The 18,715-nt window shown below is 45.4% G+C and overlaps 1 protein-coding gene across 2 annotated transcripts in view; it reads left to right on the top strand.

Moving 5' to 3' along the window:
* Positions 1 to 18,715, top strand: part of FGF13 (fibroblast growth factor 13) — a gene marked incomplete at its 5' end in the record, with an annotated part of 48,522 nt that overhangs the window by 9,101 nt on the left and 20,706 nt on the right. Inside the window, one exon of one of the 2 annotated variants that reach the window (XM_083372027.1) lies at positions 17,369 to 17,558. The exons of the other annotated variant lie outside the window; for it this stretch is intronic. Coding sequence (XP_083228153.1) covers positions 17,369 to 17,558 — 190 coding nt within the window. Of the gene's footprint in view, positions 1 to 17,368; positions 17,559 to 18,715 lie in introns of those variants that run through there. 2 annotated transcript variants of the gene reach the window in all.

The following is an 18,715-nucleotide window of genomic DNA, read 5'->3' as shown; positions in this document are numbered from 1 at the left end:
GGAGGAGGAGGAGGAGGAGGAGGAGGAGGAGGAGGAGGAGGAGGAGGACTGTGGAGTCCTCTCTGAGCTTGGTGGTTTACTTGCAGATGTTTCATGACTCAGCTAGGTAACAACATCAATGCTCTTTTATGTTCATTTCACAAAGATGCATTTATTCACCGTGTCACAGTCATTCATTATATTTTAGTCTTACAACCTATCTGGGTTTCACGGATGACAACAGTCTGTCTTTCTGAACCCAAGACTTATTAGATGATGGTTACTGAGATCCAAGCAGATCAGTGAGGCTCAGTCTGTAGGGTTCACAATCTCTGGCTGAAGAAGCCAGGATCCTGCAATCACGCAGCAGTTAGCCACTGAGTTATGATTGCCTACAGTCAGCACTGCAGAGATCACCTTTCCTAGCCTGCAGTAATAGGTTTGTTGCTAATGATCCGGTTGACAGTGAACACCCCAGATGAAAGACCCAACAGATGTCCAGCCTTCCCACTGTTCTAGCTTCAGGTGTGCATTTGGCCTCACCTGGCCTAACGCCACCCAAATTCCTCAAGCTGGCCAGCAGAAATGCTGCACGGAGCCTTGGGAGCTGAGAGAAGTAATGAAGCTGCATTGCTCCAGAACGGCATTTAAGAAAGACTGCAAACTAACAACAAACTGCTTTTGCTGGCTAGTATCTGCAGTGCGTGTGGGATGAGCGTAGCTCAGAACAGAAAAGGAGGAGGGGACCTCAGTCAGCAAAAGAGCTGGGTTTCTGTTCCATCGAGAATTAATTGATGTTTGCAGGATTGCGCGCCTCGTGTTTTGCTCTTTTTTTTTCAAGAGATGCCATCTTGCGACACGCGAGTGCCAGAGAAATAAATGTGCACTGTGGTTTGTGCCAAAATACACAAAGCGGCTTTTTGATACTGGCTTAAAATTACAAGCACAAAACAAGACAGGCCAGATCAGTCGTTGGGTGATGCCAAATCACACACGGTCCTCTTTCAAGGAAGTCTGATCATCGCTGCATCAGGAAAATTCAGCTCTCTGGGCATTACTGGGAATCTCCAGTAGTGCCCAGACTCTTTTCTGGAATAATTTCCTTGTACCTTTTAAAGGTTTTTGAGAGTTGCTGTGGAACATGAAAGAGATGCCCATACCCAGCTCCTTCCTAAGGACCAGACTAATCCATGGAAGGAAGGGAGGTCTATAAACTGGCCAGCCAAGTTGGCTTGATAGAACCTCATGCTTTCAGAGCAGCAGAGTTGACAAGGAGTAATTAACTTTTTCTCCCCCAAAATGTCATTTGGCCTGAAATGGATTCCAAGATGAGTTGGGTCTTTGTTCTGAGCCCTCAGCAGGACCCTCTTGCTTGTAATCCTGGAGAGGACAATAGTAGAGGATGGGTATGGACTTCCAGATAGAAGCTTATCAAGGAGAGAAGCAACCTAGAACTAAGGAGAAATTTGCTGACAGTTAGAATAATTCATCAGTGGAACGGCTTGCCTCCAGAAGTTGTGGGTGCTCCATCACTGGAGGTTTTTAAGAAGAGACTGGACAGCCACTTGTCTGAGACGGTATAGGTTCTTCTGCCTGAGTAGGGGGTTGGACTGGAAGACCTCCAGGGTCGCTTCCAACTCTGCTCTTCTGCATTTTTATTCTTATTCTGCATTCCTGACCTGTATATGAGCTTCCAGAAGGTCCCTGGAAACAGATAGATCAGATCAAGTGAAGCTTTCTTGCCCATGTGGAATTCAATGGTCTTCCTAAACATAAACAAAATCTACACTTCCTCTAATGAATCAGTTAAGATGACTGCTCCCCATATCTTTAAACTGACCTATTTGCCAAACTACATATTACACTTTAGGGATATTTCATCCAGACCACTGTGGGCTGCTGCATGGAAGAACTGGGAAATCAGTTAGCATACTACTAGATTACAAGATAACCTCCTCCACCCACCTCCAAAAAAGTAAACGTGGAAGGAATAGCTTTCTAAACACCTGGTTGTCAAACACTTAGAGATGCCCAAGAAGACCATCTTAGCTTCCTCCTCCTCCTCCTCCTCCTCCTCCTCCTCCTCCTCCTCCTCCTCCTCCTCTCTTCTGGTGATGTTTAAGTTGAATTTGTTTTCCCACCAAGAGGCACTGAAATTAGGAGTTTGGGCTCATAATTTTCCTCCCCAAATTTTTTTTGTTGCTATCAGATTTCTGGTCCTTGAACCTAACTCCTTTAAAAAAAAAAGGAGCCATGTTGATAGCTTGAAAGAAATTCAGCTGAATCTTCCAATTTTTTAACTGAATTTGAAAGTCCATTTCTGGCTTCAAACGACAGAAGGTTCTTGACTTATGCACTGCCAGCAACTTCTAAATTTAGCCCATATTGCTCATGAGAACTGGCACTTTCCTGTATGGGTGCCAAGATCTCCATCTTTCATTCTCTGCTACCAATCCAACCATTTTTCCATTCTTTTCCTTTTGTTTCAGAGACACCAACTGAATCCCTTCACATTCTATGGAATTTGAAGCTGTTTGTGCTCCACTAATATCCATTGTTTCTCTAGAAGCCCCAGAGATTTTCAAGATGTCTTAGTCTTGAGGAGTGTTAAAACAAGAAGGAAGCTCAAAAGTCAGGCACTGAGAATGTCAGAAGGGAGTGGATAAAATGACATGTTGTTTAGCACTTAAAGGACTTCCCAGTTCACACATTCCAAAAAAACTCACTATTTGTTTAACCACATAAACAAATAATTCCTTTAGGCATCATGAGGTTTAATTTGGGCTTAAAATGTTGAGGCCACCTAATCCCTGTGCTTTGCAAACCATGACCAATGTTACATGTAAAAAGGTAAAGGTTCCCCCGCACATGCGTGCTAGTCGTTTCCGACTCTAGGGGCCGCTGCTCATCTCCGTTTCAAAGCCGAAGAGCCAGCGCTTGTCCGAGGACGTCTCCGTGGTCATGTGGCCAGCATGACTAGACGCCAAAGGCGCACAGAACACTGTTACCTTCCCACCGTAGCGGTCCCTATTTTTCTACTTGCATTTTTACGTGCTTTCGAACTGCTAGGTTGGCAGAAGCTGGGACGAGTAACAGGCACTCACTCTGCTATGCGGCACTCGGGATTCGACCCGCCAAACTGCCGACCTTCTGAATTATGGCTAGGTATAATATTGGGTCATGGTTTGCAAAGCACAGGGATTAGGTGGCTTCAACATTCTAAGCCTAAATTAAACCTCATGATTGCCTAAAGGAATTATTCAACCCATAAGAACTACGTCCATAACTGGACACAGTCCTCAAGATGGGATCAGACCAATTTAGAGTGAAGAGGAATAATGACTTTCTGTGCATTGAAGTTCAACATTCCTAGAGTAGGAGGTAGGGAAACCCCAAAATTTGGGCTTTTCCAAGAGGGAAAAGCCCAGATTTGGGGGTGAAGAACTGGACAGCCCAATAGTCTTTGAAGCAGCCTCAGGAGGATTCTTGTGCCACTGATGGTTGCAAATGAAAGAAGTGAAGATGTAGCTGTAGGTCAGTTAAAGGTTTCAATAAAATGCATTTGGAAAAGACGATGATCAGAGGAGATGTTTTGAGCTAAAAAGTCACGTTATCTGATCAGTAGCAGCACTACTACTACGAGTAGTGGCACCATCACCAATACTTTCAAAGAGGTCCATAAGATGGACACAAGAGCTTCTCTTTCTCCATACTGCTTGTCTCTGGTTATGACCGAAGCAGGGGTTGAACTAATGTGCCTGCACCAGATTTTCAATTCGGACAGAATTTTTGTGGTGGAGTTCCCCAATATGTGAAATTATAATGTGATCTGTTTGATGTGCTTTATGAACAATGATTTATGGCTCAGTTTTATATGCTGAGCCAATTAACTGGCTTATTTAACAGACCATGGCCAATCTCAGCTTAGTGGAAACATATTTTGAACATCTTTTTCCCCGACTTGGTGCAACTGTGGCAAATTTGAAATCAAGTCTAGTGACAGTCAGAGCAAATTCTACGGTAACCTGGAGAGGGGAAAGAATTACTTTCAAGACTGACTGAAATCTACAGTTTCCGTTTGGAGATCTGCTCTTGAACAAATTGATCCTCTGCTGTTATTTTCTGCTGAAGTATCTAATGGGGAGAGGTTTTCACTCAATTCTGTTGTCTTCAATGAATGCTCATAACAGTCTGATTAGGGGGGAGGAGGAGGAGGGGGAGGAGGAGATGGAGAAAGCGGAAAAGATGGGTGGAGGAGATGAGTGGAGGAGAAGGAGAAGGAGAAGGAGAAGAAAAGGGGAAAGGCGAAGGAGATGGAGAAAGAGGAGAAGATGGGTGGAGAAGGAAAAGATGAGTTGTGGTGGTGGTGGAGGAGGAGGAGGAGCAGGGCCTTGCGTTTGTTTGACATTTGTCTTTCACTTTATTTTTTAAAACAGCTACATTTGAAAGGGGGTGGGCCAATAGGAGAATTTCTAACAGCCAAACCATCCCTGCTGACAACCCTTTGCTTCTTCCCCTGTGGAAGTGAAAGACGCCTAAGGAGTCACAAGATGATCAGTTGATCTGGCAGCCTGCAGATTCGAATTGCAAAAAAAAGTTTTTTTTTATTTTAAAAAATGATTCAAGATAGCCGTGCATTTTAAACTAGATTAAATGACAATGCAAAAATAGGAACGTAAGAAAATGAGGACCCAGATTGTTGGGGGCAATTAAGCTGACTTTGTAATAATGCCGCTTGGGTGTGTGTGTGAAAGCCCTAATAAGCAGGCATATACATAGAATGAAGGCTACTGCTAAGCTTGTAAGCCGTCCTGAGTCTTCGGAGAAGGGCGGGATATAAATGGAATTAAATATATATATATATATATATATATATATATATATATATATATATATATATATATATATATATATATATATATATGAAGGAAGGAGGGAGGGAGGGAGGGAAGGAAGGAGGGAGGGAGGGAGGGAAGGAAGAAGGAGAGAGAGAGAGAAAGAAAGGGGGGAGGGAGGGAGGGAGGAATGGAGGGAGGGAGGGAGGGAGGAATTGTTGTAAGTTGAAGACTACCTGTAGACTTTGAGGGCCTTGTCTTCACAGGATGGCAACCTCATCCACAGCGCCATCCACTTCATCATCTTAAAAAGAAGTGCAGAAGAAGGGAGTACTGAATAATTGAAATATACAAAATGGCCCTTTTTGTAGAATTATGTCTAGACTGGTGCCTTCCCAACTAGACCAAGCTGGCTCTCTCTTTAACCACTAAACCAAACGGCCATTGAGCCGTATCTCAAAGTTGGTTGCCAACCCCAATCTTTTCTCCCTGCCAGCAGGCAGCCGGTCCACTCGTTTCTCTGCCTGATAAGCCAAGGAGGAGACTCACAAAACCAAAATAGAATCGTTCATATTCAGTATGAATATAACATTTTAACCATCTGCTACTTTCTTTTTCCTTTGCTAAGATTTAGCCGTTGGCGGAAGAAAGATAGGAAAGTAGAATTCGTACCACCGTTTCTTGCAGCTATGCGTTGGCTGCTTTGTCAGAATCGCAGCTTGGGCTCAAGTCGTGAACTGAGAAATAATTGACTTGTCAGAAAACGGTATAGATCGCAGGTCACAGCCCCCACCCCCTCCAATTCTGAGCAGACGCCCATGAAAAGGACACCACATGAAGACAACATGACCTACATGCAGATTCTTCAAGAGAACTGGGAATTTACAGTAAGAGAGTTAGAAGAGACCTTGGAGGTCATCTAGTCCAACCCCGTGCTCATGCAGGAGACTTATACTATTTCTGACAAATGGCTGTCCAGTCTCTTCTTAAAAGCCTGTCATAAGGCCAAAAATGATTGCATTTGGGGAACGTGTGTCTGAAGTACTTGCCTAAATTATTTTTTCCAGCATAGAAATATGATATATTTTGTAAGTCTTTGCAGCCATGGGTGAAGGGACCCAGCTGGAACTCACAGCCTCCAGAGTCACAGAAGATCAGACAACATGCCTTCCCTAAGAAAGTGGACTGCAATCTCTGTTTGGGAATTATGGGCATTGGCGAATGCTGGAGTAAGAAACAGATTTCATGCCTTCTCTCTGTCCAGGAGTCCTCTGGCTGGGGATGATGGAAGGTATGGTCCATCTACATGGCTGGGGAAGATGGGAAGTGTGAGTCTAGGAAACGCTGCTTTGGGGAGGTCTTTCTCGGGACAGAAAAATATCGCAGTTCCCATCCTGCAAAGAAAAGACAAAACATAATTCACAGAAAAGACTTTTTTGGCACCATGAAAAATTCAGCAGAGCTTCTCGTCCACTTTGTTAGGGAAGATATGTGTCCAATCCTTTCTGAATTTGGAGGGCATTAGTTCCATCTGCAACCCTACTTACAAAATATATCATATTTCTATGTTTTTTTTTAAAAAAGAATTTAGGTTAAGTACTTCAGTAGAGCTGAAGAAGCTTACAGTAACAGAGTCGGAAGGGACCTTGGAATCAGGTAGTCTAGGATGAGAAACGAAACATCTTCAAAGAAAAACAAGAAAGTCTAGTTGCCTCTTGAAAAAAAGCATCTTTGGGGACAACCAGGACCTGGAGGACTGAGAATCTCCATAGACATGAAAAAATTCAGATTTCCTAGGAACTGCTGCCATCTTGTGGTATTTGAGTGCACCAAGCTGAAGTTCAAGAAGATCCTTCTCAGACCATGAATGGTTGCTAGCTGGTAGCCCCTGGCTGATGTTGGGCTTGGAAGCTAAGCAAGGTCAAACCTGGTTAATATTTGGAAGGGAGACCACCCTGTCTCTAGCCCAAACTGAGAAAGTTTCAACATTTTTAGAAGAAGATGAGAACAAACCACCAAAGTCCCCTTGCCAAAAATAATCCCATGTGAAACCCTCATCATTTCAGCTTGTTTTAAAGGAAACTTGAGGCACACACATGGAGACACATATTTCCCCAAAGCTTTAGACCGCTCTATAAAGCAGTTCCTCGGTTGCAGGTTTCGGCTTTCACCAACCTCATTTTTTTGCAAAATCTGAGGGGCTGCCACAAAGAAGAGGAAGGGTCAACTTGTTCTCCAAAGCACCTGGAGGCTGGTCAAGAAGCAACGGATGGAAACTACTCAAGGACAGAAGCAACCTGGAACTAAGGGGAATTTTCCTGACAGTGAGAATAATTAATCAGTGCAACTGCTTGCCTCCAAAAATTGTGGGTGCTCCAACACTGGAGGCTTTTAAGAAGAGATCAGACAACCATTTGTCTGAAATGCTATAGTGTTTCCTGCTTGACCAGGGGGTTTGGATTAAAAGACTTCCAAGGTCCCTTCCAACTCCGGTATTCTGTTATATCTGTTAGCTGGATAGTCACTTGTCCCTTAAGGGTCTTCATTTAAGCAAATGATGCTCACCTCCTGATACCTGCATATTAATTATTGATCTGCAATGTAATCAAGGCATGCAGCTATCCCATTGCTGGTGTTTTCATTCAAACCCACTTCCAATTCCTTTATTCATTCCTGGTTCCCCTTTATACTTCTCAATTATTTATTTGATCTTACCTGATATACTTTCAGCTGTGGTGGGTTTCAAATATGTGAACAACCGGTTCTGTGCATGGATGCCGCTTCCAGAAGTCCATTCTGGGCCTGGGCAACACCAAATTAGCTACCGGTTCTGCCGAAGTGGTGCGAACTGGCTGAATCCCACCACCGACTTTCAGTCACTGAAATATATTGTATAATCAGGTCAGAATTCATTCCAGATCTTGAAATAAAATAACAAGCCCTAAATTTTACAAAAACATTCAGCTGGTGTATTAGTAATCTTTAGATGCTGAGCAAACTGCCATTTAATAAAGCCTGCAAAACCAAATGAAGATTGAAAAACCACAGATTATATATTCAGATGTCAAATAAAGAGCATTGATAAATTATTATTATAAATTTGCTACCTGTGACGGACTACTAGCAATATATATTTATATTGCTGCATTAGCCAGGCAGTTGAGTTAAATGCCCACCAATGCTAAAAAATTTGCTTCTTTAATTATTCACACCAACAATCAGCATTACATGAGCCATTCTTAAAGCTTTGATTTAAAATAAATAAAAAGGCTACAATGACAATCTGTTACGGCATGGACTTTATTCGCCACCAGAGAGCAGAATGGAACCAGCAACCAAATTTGGAAGGAAAAAAAGAAAGAAAGAAAGAAAGCATCACATTTTAGCTACTGTAACTAAAAAACCCTCTAAGTTGATTTGTTAGGAATTTATTGGGATGATGGCAAGATCAGATAGCAGCAAAACCTAATTGTAGCTGCACAGTTCCTGCGCTCCATTTTCTGGTTTCATAAAGCAAACTCTTACTATTTCCATCCTTTAATATTGTGCCAGCAATAAAGACATAGAGGGGAAAAATGAAGGAAGCATAAAGCTGATACTCTCCTTCTCCTCCTCCTCCTCCTCCTCCTCCTCCTCCTCCTCCTCCTCCTCCTTATAGTTTATTTGTTTTTGGGTATTGTTATTCGTCTGATCCAAGCAACTTATTCCTTCTTCTTCTTCTTGTCATAATTTCAGATCTTAAGGATAAAATTTAATTTTCTTGGTGAAAATACATTGTACCAAAGGAGCCGGGTAAGGTACGTCAGGAAAGTGTATACAATTGGACCCAATGCACTGAAGTTAAAGTTCATTGGTGTTTGGACCACGGAGTTGCATATTGCACCTTAAGTTTCATTCTAAAAGAAAGGTGGATTATAACTCTGTGTGTGTGTTTGTGTGGGTATTTTAAACACTGCTTCGCATATGATTATTATTCAACGAGCAGTTTTCAGATTTAATTCCTGGCATCTCCAGTGAAATGGTTGAGCCAGCAGATGGAGGAAGAAAACAGACTTTCTGCCCCATTGAGTGAGACAATCCTAAATTAATTGGACAAACGGTAGCATTTTGTATAAATCAGCTTCCTACATTCCAGCTGGCAGTCAGCAGTAAGGACGCTTTCAGATCTCAAGCTCTGTGTAGAACAAGGTGGAGTAAATATGGTGAAGGTAAGGGAGGCAGCATTTGGGTGGGGGTCTTTAGGCACGGGGGGGGAGAGGGGATTAAGCCCTGAGCTCCTTCTTGTTGTGCTCTCTCTATCCCACACCTTCAACAAACTTGATTATGTGCACTACAGCCACAAGATCTGGGTTGTTGAAATCCCCACAATCCCTAGAAAGCATCACCACTTTTTAAAAAAATAATAATAACCCCCTCCTGAGACAACCACTTAATGGTAGCATCTCTATGATGTCATCTATGATGTCATCTCTATGATGTCATCTAATGGTTGTCTAGATCTTTGGCAGCCCAGTCATGATAAAGCATGGAAGGAGGAAGAAAAATCAAGTGGGGAAGATCTACCACCCCTGTTGCTTCTGCCTTCTGCAGATGCTGGGAGCTTCTCTAGTGTTCCCTGCTGCCTCCTCTCTTCTTGCACTGATGATGTTACCTGGTTGGGTCATGAAACATCTGCCAGAAAACAACCCAGCTCAGAGAGCCCCAAGGACAGCCACAGTCTCTTCGTTTTTCCATTCTCTTCCTTCCTCCTTGTGAAGGAACAAGAGAAGAAAGATCTTAGCTGAGAAGGTCTTCCAAGCCAATGGCAAAGAATTCAGTTGGCAACCTGACTTGCCCCATTATGGAAAACAGAGACTTTAATTAAGTGAATCCTGGTTTTTATGTAGCCATCCAACTGTGTTTGGGAATGACAAATGCTCTTTGGAGGAGGAGGAGACTTGACTAAAAGAAGAACACAAGGCCACCCTATTCTCATTCTACTTTAAGACATTCAAAGTGATACTCATGATCTTTGATGACACATAGATTTCCTTGAGAAAAACACAGGATTTCAAAATGTGGCCGACATAAACCTTGATCTCAGCATTATAGCTAAGCACATTGATTTGTGCTTTGGATTGTAAGCCGCCCTGAGTCTTCGGAGAAGGGCGGGATATAAATGGGATTTTTTTAAAAAAACACAGAACTCAAATCTTGATTGATGATGTCAGGGTTACTTCCAGAAGAAACTTCCAAACTTTGCCTTGAAACTGTCATTATTGAGTTGCAGGAAAAGGAAGCTTGTTAAATATATGGAGAGCAATCCTACCGACTCTGTAATCAGTCCAATTTGATTGCATGGTTGACATGTAGACAGGAGGGAATGACATTTGGTTGTTATCCCAGCTCTGAGTACTCCTTGAGCCAACATCTGCCTATTTGGGGTGTGTCCCAAAATGTGCGTTGTCCACAACACAAGTTAGCAATTTGCTCCTCAAGAAGCTGAAGACCCTGTTCTCTGGTACAGCAGCGACCACACCCAGTAAGAGATGCATCAAAGTGGCAATTCTCTCGGGAGTTTGGGCAAACATGATTCCTGTAAATGTTTACAACTCCGTTCATAGATCATCAATAATTCAGCTTAAACAAAACCAGCTTGGATATTTTCCCCCCTCTAAAAGGCTTTTTTGTACTGTTTTGTGGGTTTTTTTCCAACGGAAACATTAAAAAGCCAAGGCCTCAGATACTGGGGGATCTGGTTACACTGAAGATAATTTTCCTCCCTCGTGATCTTAGATGGGCAAATAAAACCCACCATTTTGCGAAAAATGAAAAATCACACTGAAGACAAAGCAGCAGCAGCAAGAGGAGAAGGGGAGGAGGACGTCAAAGCCGCATCTCCAACTTTGCCAGAAGACAACTTTTCAAAGCTATGCATTTTTAATGCACGCTGAAAGTCGTAATGGTCTTCAGCTCCTAATGTCCATTAATGATCCGTGCATACCACAAAGATGTTTCTAGCCGATACCTTGGAGAATTCTTTCCATCCATCGTTAAACTTTCTCTGAGCTTGCTCGCAGATGCAGGCTGCCATTGAAAGGGCCAGCACCGGCAACGGAGGAGAAGGATGGCGTTGGGGTTACGGAAGTCGTACTCGGGTAAGGAGGAAAGAAAGAAAGAAAAGAAGGAAGGAAGGAAGGAAGGAAGAAAGAAAGAAAGAAAGAAAGAAAGAAAGAAAGAAAGAAAGAAAGAAAGAAAGAAAGAAAGAAAGAAAGAAAGAAACAGAGGAAGGAGGGAAGGAAGGAAGGAGGAAGGAAGGAAGGAAGGAAGGAAGGAAGGAAGGAAGGAAGGAAGGAGAGCAGAAGTGGTTTAGAAAGGGGTTAACTTGGGGAAGTGAGCTGGGTAGCTTTTTCTGGGGTCTGCAAATGGAAAGGGAGTTTTAGATTCGACGTTTCTCAAGTCTGTTTAGTTCTTTAGGGGGAGGGGGGATTTATACCGTCTCTTTTGATCCAGAAGCTCCATCCAATAATATTTATTTATTTTATTTAGCTTATCAATATCTGTATCAATATCTGTAACTGTAAGCAATATCACAGTTACATTCTCAGTGAGCAACTATGAGAGGATTTATACTACTTATAAATTCAAAGGGGTTTTTATTGTGGATTTTTATATTACTATTTATTGTTTTAGCTCGGGCTCCTATTTAATTCTTTTTTAATTTTTGTACTCTGTATTTTTATATGTGCCCTGTTCACCGCCCTGAGTCCTTCGGGAGAAGGGCGGTATACAAATATAATAAAATAAAATAAATAAATAAATAAAATAAAGTCAATAAACGATGGAGTTGCATGCAGACAGTCTTTGGGGATGCCATAATATCAACCAGCAGCTAACGGAATAACAGAGTCGGGAGGGACCTGGGAGATCTTCATTACATTTGCTCAGGTGGTAAATTTGTTCTCCAGTGTGCCAACATTGCCTTGGTTTTGGTAAAGCAGAATTCTAGCAGGCCTTCATAGATGGTGCACAATTAGTTGTGACATTTGTGTGGCAGCAAAGGCTTTCCAGGAAAAAGTAATAATAATTCAGGGAACAGCCAGATGCAACCAAGAATCCTGTTGCAGTGCTTGGAATTCTCTTGCACCTCCCGGCTGTAAATTATCCCAAACTTCTTTGAATTGTAGAAATGTTTTGTGCAAAATTTAGAGGTAAAAGCTCTCTGCTTGCAACCAGGTTGCTTCTTACCCTGGTTTGTTTGTTGCTCTTGTTGTGTGTTTAGTTAAACTTTACGTACAAAGTAGTGGGGAGGTTTTCCTGGCAAAATAAACCGATTTATCCCTAGCCATGTCATGATGATAGATTTCTTGAAGACAGAAGAAGTCCATCTGGCTTTGTGAAATGCTCAAATTACAAACTGATGCCCTGTGATAGAAAAGCTACCAACCCCACCCCTTTCTCAGTATTATTTTTAATAATAATAATAATAATAATAATAATAATAATAATAATAATAATAATAATAATAATAATAATAATAGTAATGCTTGCTCATCCTGACAACCAGTGGGATAGCGTATCATCTGACATACAAATCAGTTATTTTCCGGATGTTTCTCTTCCCTCAACCCTGCTTCAAATCCTGTGCTTTATTTCAAAATAGGAAAGCTGTGATCAGATTAGAAGGTTGGGGGCCAACGGTGTGGCTAACGCAGCTTACATTGAGTATCAAAGACACATTGCAAGATAAACAGCATTAAACTGCAAAGATAATCAGGGCACCGGAGGCTAAAACATATAAGGAACGGTTGCTGGAATTGGGTCTGTCTAGTTTAATGAAGAGAAGGACGAGGTGGGGACATGATAGCAGTGTTCCAATATCTCAGGGGCTGCCCCAAAGAAGAGGGAGCCAAGCTATTCTCCAAAGCCCCTGAAGGCAGGACAAGAAGCAACGGATGGAAACTAATCAAGGAGAGAAGCAACCTGGAATTAAGGAATAACTTCCTGACAGTGAAAACGATTAACCAGTGGAACTACTTGCCTCCAGAAATTGTGGGTGCTCCAACACTGGAGGCTGTTAAGAAGAGAGTGGCAGCCATTTGTCTGAAATGGGATAGGGTTTCCTGCCTGAGCAGGGGGATGGGACTAGATGACCTCCAAGGTCCCTTCCAACTCTATTGTTGTTGTTGTTAAAGCGAAGTTGATATTGGGAGCTGAATTCTGCCAGGGGTGTTTTGTTCTGGGTTAGATGACAGCTGTATTAGGATAGGAAAACTCAGCTCAAAAGATTATCCATTCTGTGGACCACAAAACTTATAGGTGAGAAATAAGGGCTTTTGCAGAACCTGAATGTAGATTCCTAGCTTGGTGTTAAACCTCTTCTTTGGAGGTTGGGAGAAAATTCTAAACGAGATGGATCCAGTGATCTGTACACATTATATAGACTATGTGTGTGTGTGTGTGTGTGTGTGTGTGTGTGTGTGTGTGTGTGTAAACCACAGATCAAATGCATGTATTACTTATAGGTACTCCTTGACGTACCACCACAACTGAGCCCAACATTTCTGTGGTTAAGGGAGACCTTGGTTAAGGTTAAGTTAAGGGAATCCCTGCAGTTGATAAATTAGTTAACCGGTTGTTAAGTGAATCTGGCTTCCCCCGCTCCCTGCTGACTTTGCTTTGTCAGAAGGTCACCAAATACGAACTGGTTGCCAATCATCTGATCACAGGGATGCTGCAAAGGCCGTAACTCTGAAAAACGGTCGTAAGTCCCATTTTTCAGTGCCCTTGTAAGTTTGAATGGTCACTAAACAAGCTGTTATAAGTCGAGGACTGCCTATGCTATCTGTAAAGGTTGATAGGTCTAAACCCTCATGCAAGGTTAACATTACAGGTTTATGTCCAATAAATTGACATGGGAATGGAATGGAATAGGTTGGGATAGAATAGAATAATAGAATAGAATAGAATAGAATAGAATAGAATAGAATAGAATAGAATAGAATAGAATAGAATAGAATAGAATAGAATAGAATAGAATGGAATGGAATGGAATGGAATGGAATGGAATGGAATGGAATGGAATGGAATGGAATGGAATAACAGTGTTGGAACAGACCTTGGAGGTCTTCTAGTCCAGCCCCTGCTCAAGCAGGAGAACCTAGACCATCTCAGACAAGTGACCGTCCAGTCTCTTCTTAAAAATCTCCAGTGATGGAGCGCCCACGGTTTCTGGAGGCAAGCTGTTCCACTGGTTAATTGCCCTCACTGTCAGGAAGTTTCTCCTGAATTCCAGGTTGCTTCTCTCTTTGGTCAGTTTCCAACCATTGTTTCTCATCCTGCCCTCTGGTGCTCTGGTGAGCAACCTGGCCCCCTCTTCTTTGTGGCAGCCCCTCAGATACTGTTTTTTCTTTTCTTAGACTAGCCAATTAGTGCCGCCCCAAGTAAATCTTTGCTGGGCCAGCTGGCTTTCTGATCTTTCCAGGGGTTTCATGATTTCCAAAATCTTCTTTGAATCAACTTCAGAGCCAGGCCTGTACTTTTCTGTAGGACTCTGCAGTCCTCGGGCTTACAACAGTGCCTTGAGTGGCCATTCAAAGTTACAACGGGACTGAAAAAAGAGACTTAATGGCTGTTTTTCGCACTTACGACCGTTGCAGCGTCCCCACAGTCACATGATCAAAATTCAGGCGCTTGGCAACTGACTCGTGTTTATGACGGTCGCAGTGTCCTAGCGGATCATGCGGTCCCCTTTTGCGACCTTCTGACAAGCAACGTCAATGGGGAAGCCAGATTCGCTTAACAGCCGTGTTACTAACTTAATGACTGCAGCGATTCGCTTAACAAATGTGGCAACGAAGGTCATAAAATGGGGTAAAGTTAGCAAATGCCTCACTTAGCAGCAGATATGTTAGGCTCAATTGTGGTCATAAGTCGAGGACTACCTGCATAGAAGTGGTGTCCAGCTGTCTTCCTTGGACAGGTTTTTCTTTTTTTCTTAACTTCCCCACTTGTCCTTGGAATTACCTTGTGGTGCCCCATCCAATCCCTAATCCGATCTGCTTAGCTCTTGGAGGTGAGCCAAAAGATAGCAGGAAAGAGGGTTTTGCAACTTTTCTGCTGGATGTCAAACCAAATTTTCACTTTTATCGCCGGTCTGGCTTTCCAATAATTTCCAACGAGAAACTCTGTTGTGGGCAGGCCGACTTGGTGTTGGAGCAGCTGCGTTCTGAACTTGGAAGCAGTTTCTCTTTTTTTTCCAAAAAGAACAGAATGGAGAGGAACACAAGTCCTCTCTTTCAAACTTCTCCAGGCGCAAGAATGCTGGATGCTTTGGATCCCATTTCAAATCTGCAAGAAAGTTTTCTTTCCGTGATCCAGAATTCCGCAAATGTGTTTGTTAACGGCCTTCATTGCATTCCCTCCTGCATTGGCTCCAAATAATTGTGGTCTTAATTCTTGGCAGGTGTAAGATTTTGTGTGGTGCTTCATTGCAATGTGGAATTGACCACTTGGGGTGCCATTTAAGCATTTTCTGCTGTCAACAACTTTTGTTGGTGTTGCTCTTCATGGGGGGGTGTGTGGTTGTGAGAATACTCTAAAGGAGATGGATCCAGTGATCTGTTCTCAGGAAACAGACTGTGGGGGCTTGTAAACCATAAATTAAATGTGTGTCTTGGTACCACCAATTGTGATTTATCGATAGTGTGGTTGGACAGCTCTAGATTCCATAAATAGAAGTGGAATATGGTTGTGAGGTTGCTTTCTTGTGGACTTTGCGTTACCCAACAAGGTAATATCATCAGTGCTAGGAGGGAGAGTGGTGTACAGGGGAGAGGAGAAGGAGGACTGTGGGCTACTTTCTGAACTTGGTTCTTTTCTTGCAGACATTTCATTACCCAACGAAGTGTCTGCAAGAAAACCATCAAGCTCAGAGAGCACCAGGGGCCCCCTAGTCCAATCTTCAGCTACAGTTATTCTCTTCTATGGGTATTTAGGTTGCACATAAGGAGCACATAACAAGAAGGATTCTAGTTTGGCTTGACTTTGGACTTTGGACTCTCTTATACATAGCACGGACCTGTTTTAGAAAGAAAGCAGAAGGATGGAAGGTGTGTTAACTAAGTGAGTCACAGCTGGTAGGGTTGCCATCCTCACGGACAAAACAGCCACCTGGGCCTTTGTTGTAGGCTTCCATGATTGCTAAGGTAGTATTCTCCGGATCACCTCCCGCTCCGAGTTTTTCCCAGGCCCAGCAGGGAAGCCTGAGACTCCAGTCCCACCTTTATCTCCTATTTCGCTCTCCGGCTTCTCTCCCCTCCTCCCGGCGTTTGCCTGTAGCTTCTCGGGCATCGCCCCGGTATCGCCCCGCCTCGCCATCCCCGGCATTTCAAAGCCCTCCCGATCAAGCCTCGTTGGTTTGGGAGCCTATCTCTGCTGGCGCCGGTTCGGGGGTGGGGGGCTTCCTCTTTGTCGGGAGGTATCGCGGGGGCAAAAGGAGGACCCCGGGGGCGCAGAGACCCCTTCGGACCGCGCGCTCCCTCGCCCTCTCCTCCTCGCTGCGCACCCAGCCCAGCATCTGCATTCCTGCCAGAGGGGGGGAGGGGGGAGCAGAGCCGCCCGGGGCTTTTGCCGCGTCGCCTCCTCCTCCTCCTCCTCCTCCTCCTCCTCCTCCTCCTCCTCCTCTCCTCTCCTCCCTTCGCCGCCGCGCAGCGCCTGGAGGAGAGCGCAGCCTCGCTCGCTCGCCTTTGCTGTTGCTACTGCCGCTGCTGTCTGAAGGAAAATCCCGACCGACCGACCGACCGCTGGCTCGCTTGTCGCCGCCGCCTCCTCCTCCTCCTCCTGCTCCTCCTCTCCCGTGGCAGAGCGCGCGCTCGCCGTCCAAAAGACGCCAAAGCCTCGCTCCGTCCGGGCGCTTCGGGAGATGCTGCGGCGAAAGCTCTCCGGCTGAGCGGGACTCAAGCAAGCTGGCTTCCCCGGGGGAGTCGCGCGGCGGGGGCCGCCCCCAGCAGCCTTAGGAGCCGCTGTCCAGAGCAGGGACGTCAGGGCGCCCCTCCGGAGCCCAGCCAGAGCCCCTTCTCCGGGCCGAGGGGTCCTAACAGGTCGTCTGCTCGCCGGACGAAGAGGGGCGCAAGGGCAAGAGCCGACTCAACACAGGAAAGCGGGGGAGGGGGGGGCAAGTGCCGGCGCCGCCGCTGCGCCAGGGCGCCCGGGCGCCTTTGGAACCGTCCGGGAACCTGTTGGGTGTCCCGCTCCGCTTTCGCTGAAGGCAAAGGAACTTGGCGTCCCGGCATCGGAGTTGCGGGAGCTTCTGGGTTTGCAGCGGCCGGGCCGGCGCCTTTGGGGAAGGGGGAGCCGTCCCTTCCTTCCACCACCACCACCACCCACCCCCGCCCGTCCCTCCGTCGCCCAAGGGCGCACGCCTCCCTTCCGCCCGCGTCCTAGCCGGGCCCCGGGAGCGGGGAAGACGGCCTAGCCTCTTCCAGATTCCGAGGGGCAGCGAGAGCAGCATGCTGGGGGCCTCCCCCGCAGGCAGCGCCCGCAGCCTCGCCGAGTGACCCTCCAGGGTGGCGGCTATGGCAGCAGCCATCGCCAGCTCCCTGATCCGCCAGAAGAGACAAGCGAGGGAGCGGGAGAAGTCCAACGCCTGCAAGTGTGTCAGCAGCCCCAGCAAGTCCAAGACCGGCTGCGCCGACAAGAAGAAGCTCAGCGTCTTCTCCCGGGTCAAGCTCTTCGGCTCCAAGAAGCGGCGGCGGTGGAAACCAGGTGAGGCTGCGCCCTGGCCCCGGCTTGGGAGGGGGGGGCAGAGTGGTGGTGTGAAGGCTGCTTGGCTGCAAGGGGGTCCCGTTGGGACGGTTCCTTCCCTGGAATGGTGGGCACCATCGGTCTTGTCCTCCTTCGGTCCAAGCTTTGGCCAGCTGGCTCAAGTAGAAAGTGCTGCAGTCTCCCAAGCACTGGGACGAGTTCTCCTGGCCCAAAGGAGCCAGCTGCGTTTTGATGGGGTACCTTGAGCCTGTCGGTAGGGTGAGGTGAGGGCTCTTGCCAAGAAAGCCACCAGCATATCTTGAGGGAAAGCAATTCCCTTCCCCGGGGGTCTTAGGAAGCTAAGTTCTTGGAAAAAGCGGGGCCAGCAGTCCTTTGGGTGGAAGGCTCCTCCGCCAAATGACTTTTTCCTTTCAGTGGTGAATGAGGCAAGGAGATGGTCTATTCTGAGCTGCAGGAGCAAGAGAGGAGGTGAGACCTTCAGTGGCTTCTCCAGATCACCTCTCAGAGGGAGAAACCAGAGGTTGAAGAAGGTTGGAGTCAACTGGAATGCTTAGATGTTGCAAAAGCAGCGCCTTCTAGGTCCTCAATCACAGGGGGCCTCTTAAGAGGTCTTCTCCTTTGGGCACAGTCTTGGGCTACATGGAGTATTGCTTGGACTCTGAGAGAAGGGTGGTTGCTTGGTGTTTTGGTTTCTTCTCTCTCTCAAATGTGAGTTGAATTGCGAGGGACGCCTTCTGCCAAAGTTTGTCTGGACCATTGGCTGGCCATGGGAGCTGTAGTCCAATTGATGTGGGCTGGGGAGATGGTGAGGCTGTTCCAAGTCTTTTTTTTTTTTTTTTTGAGTCAGAAACTGCAAAAGATTGGACACAGGTCATACCTGCGTCTCCTTTCTCAATGGTCTCCTTTTCCCCCAAAATCAAGGTGAGCCATCTCTTTAAGTTACAGTTTTGCAGTGTTGAATGGGCTGAATAGGCTGATAGTCCCGTAGCGATCCAATGGTGGATCTCTAAAGAGATCCCTGTGCCACCTTTGGTGAGATCTCTTGCAAAGGTTATAGCAAGCCCGGTGGTTGCTTTATGTCATGGGACCATTGTAAGAAATGAGGACAGCTGTTGATGGCTTTGGAGAAGACTCAAAGATGTGGAAAATGAGCCAAA

This window comes from Vipera ursinii (genome assembly GCF_947247035.1).
Source record: "Vipera ursinii genome assembly, chromosome: 12".
Taxonomy (NCBI): domain Eukaryota; kingdom Metazoa; phylum Chordata; class Lepidosauria; order Squamata; family Viperidae; genus Vipera; species Vipera ursinii.
This window is presented reverse-complemented; position numbering and strand designations above follow the sequence as displayed.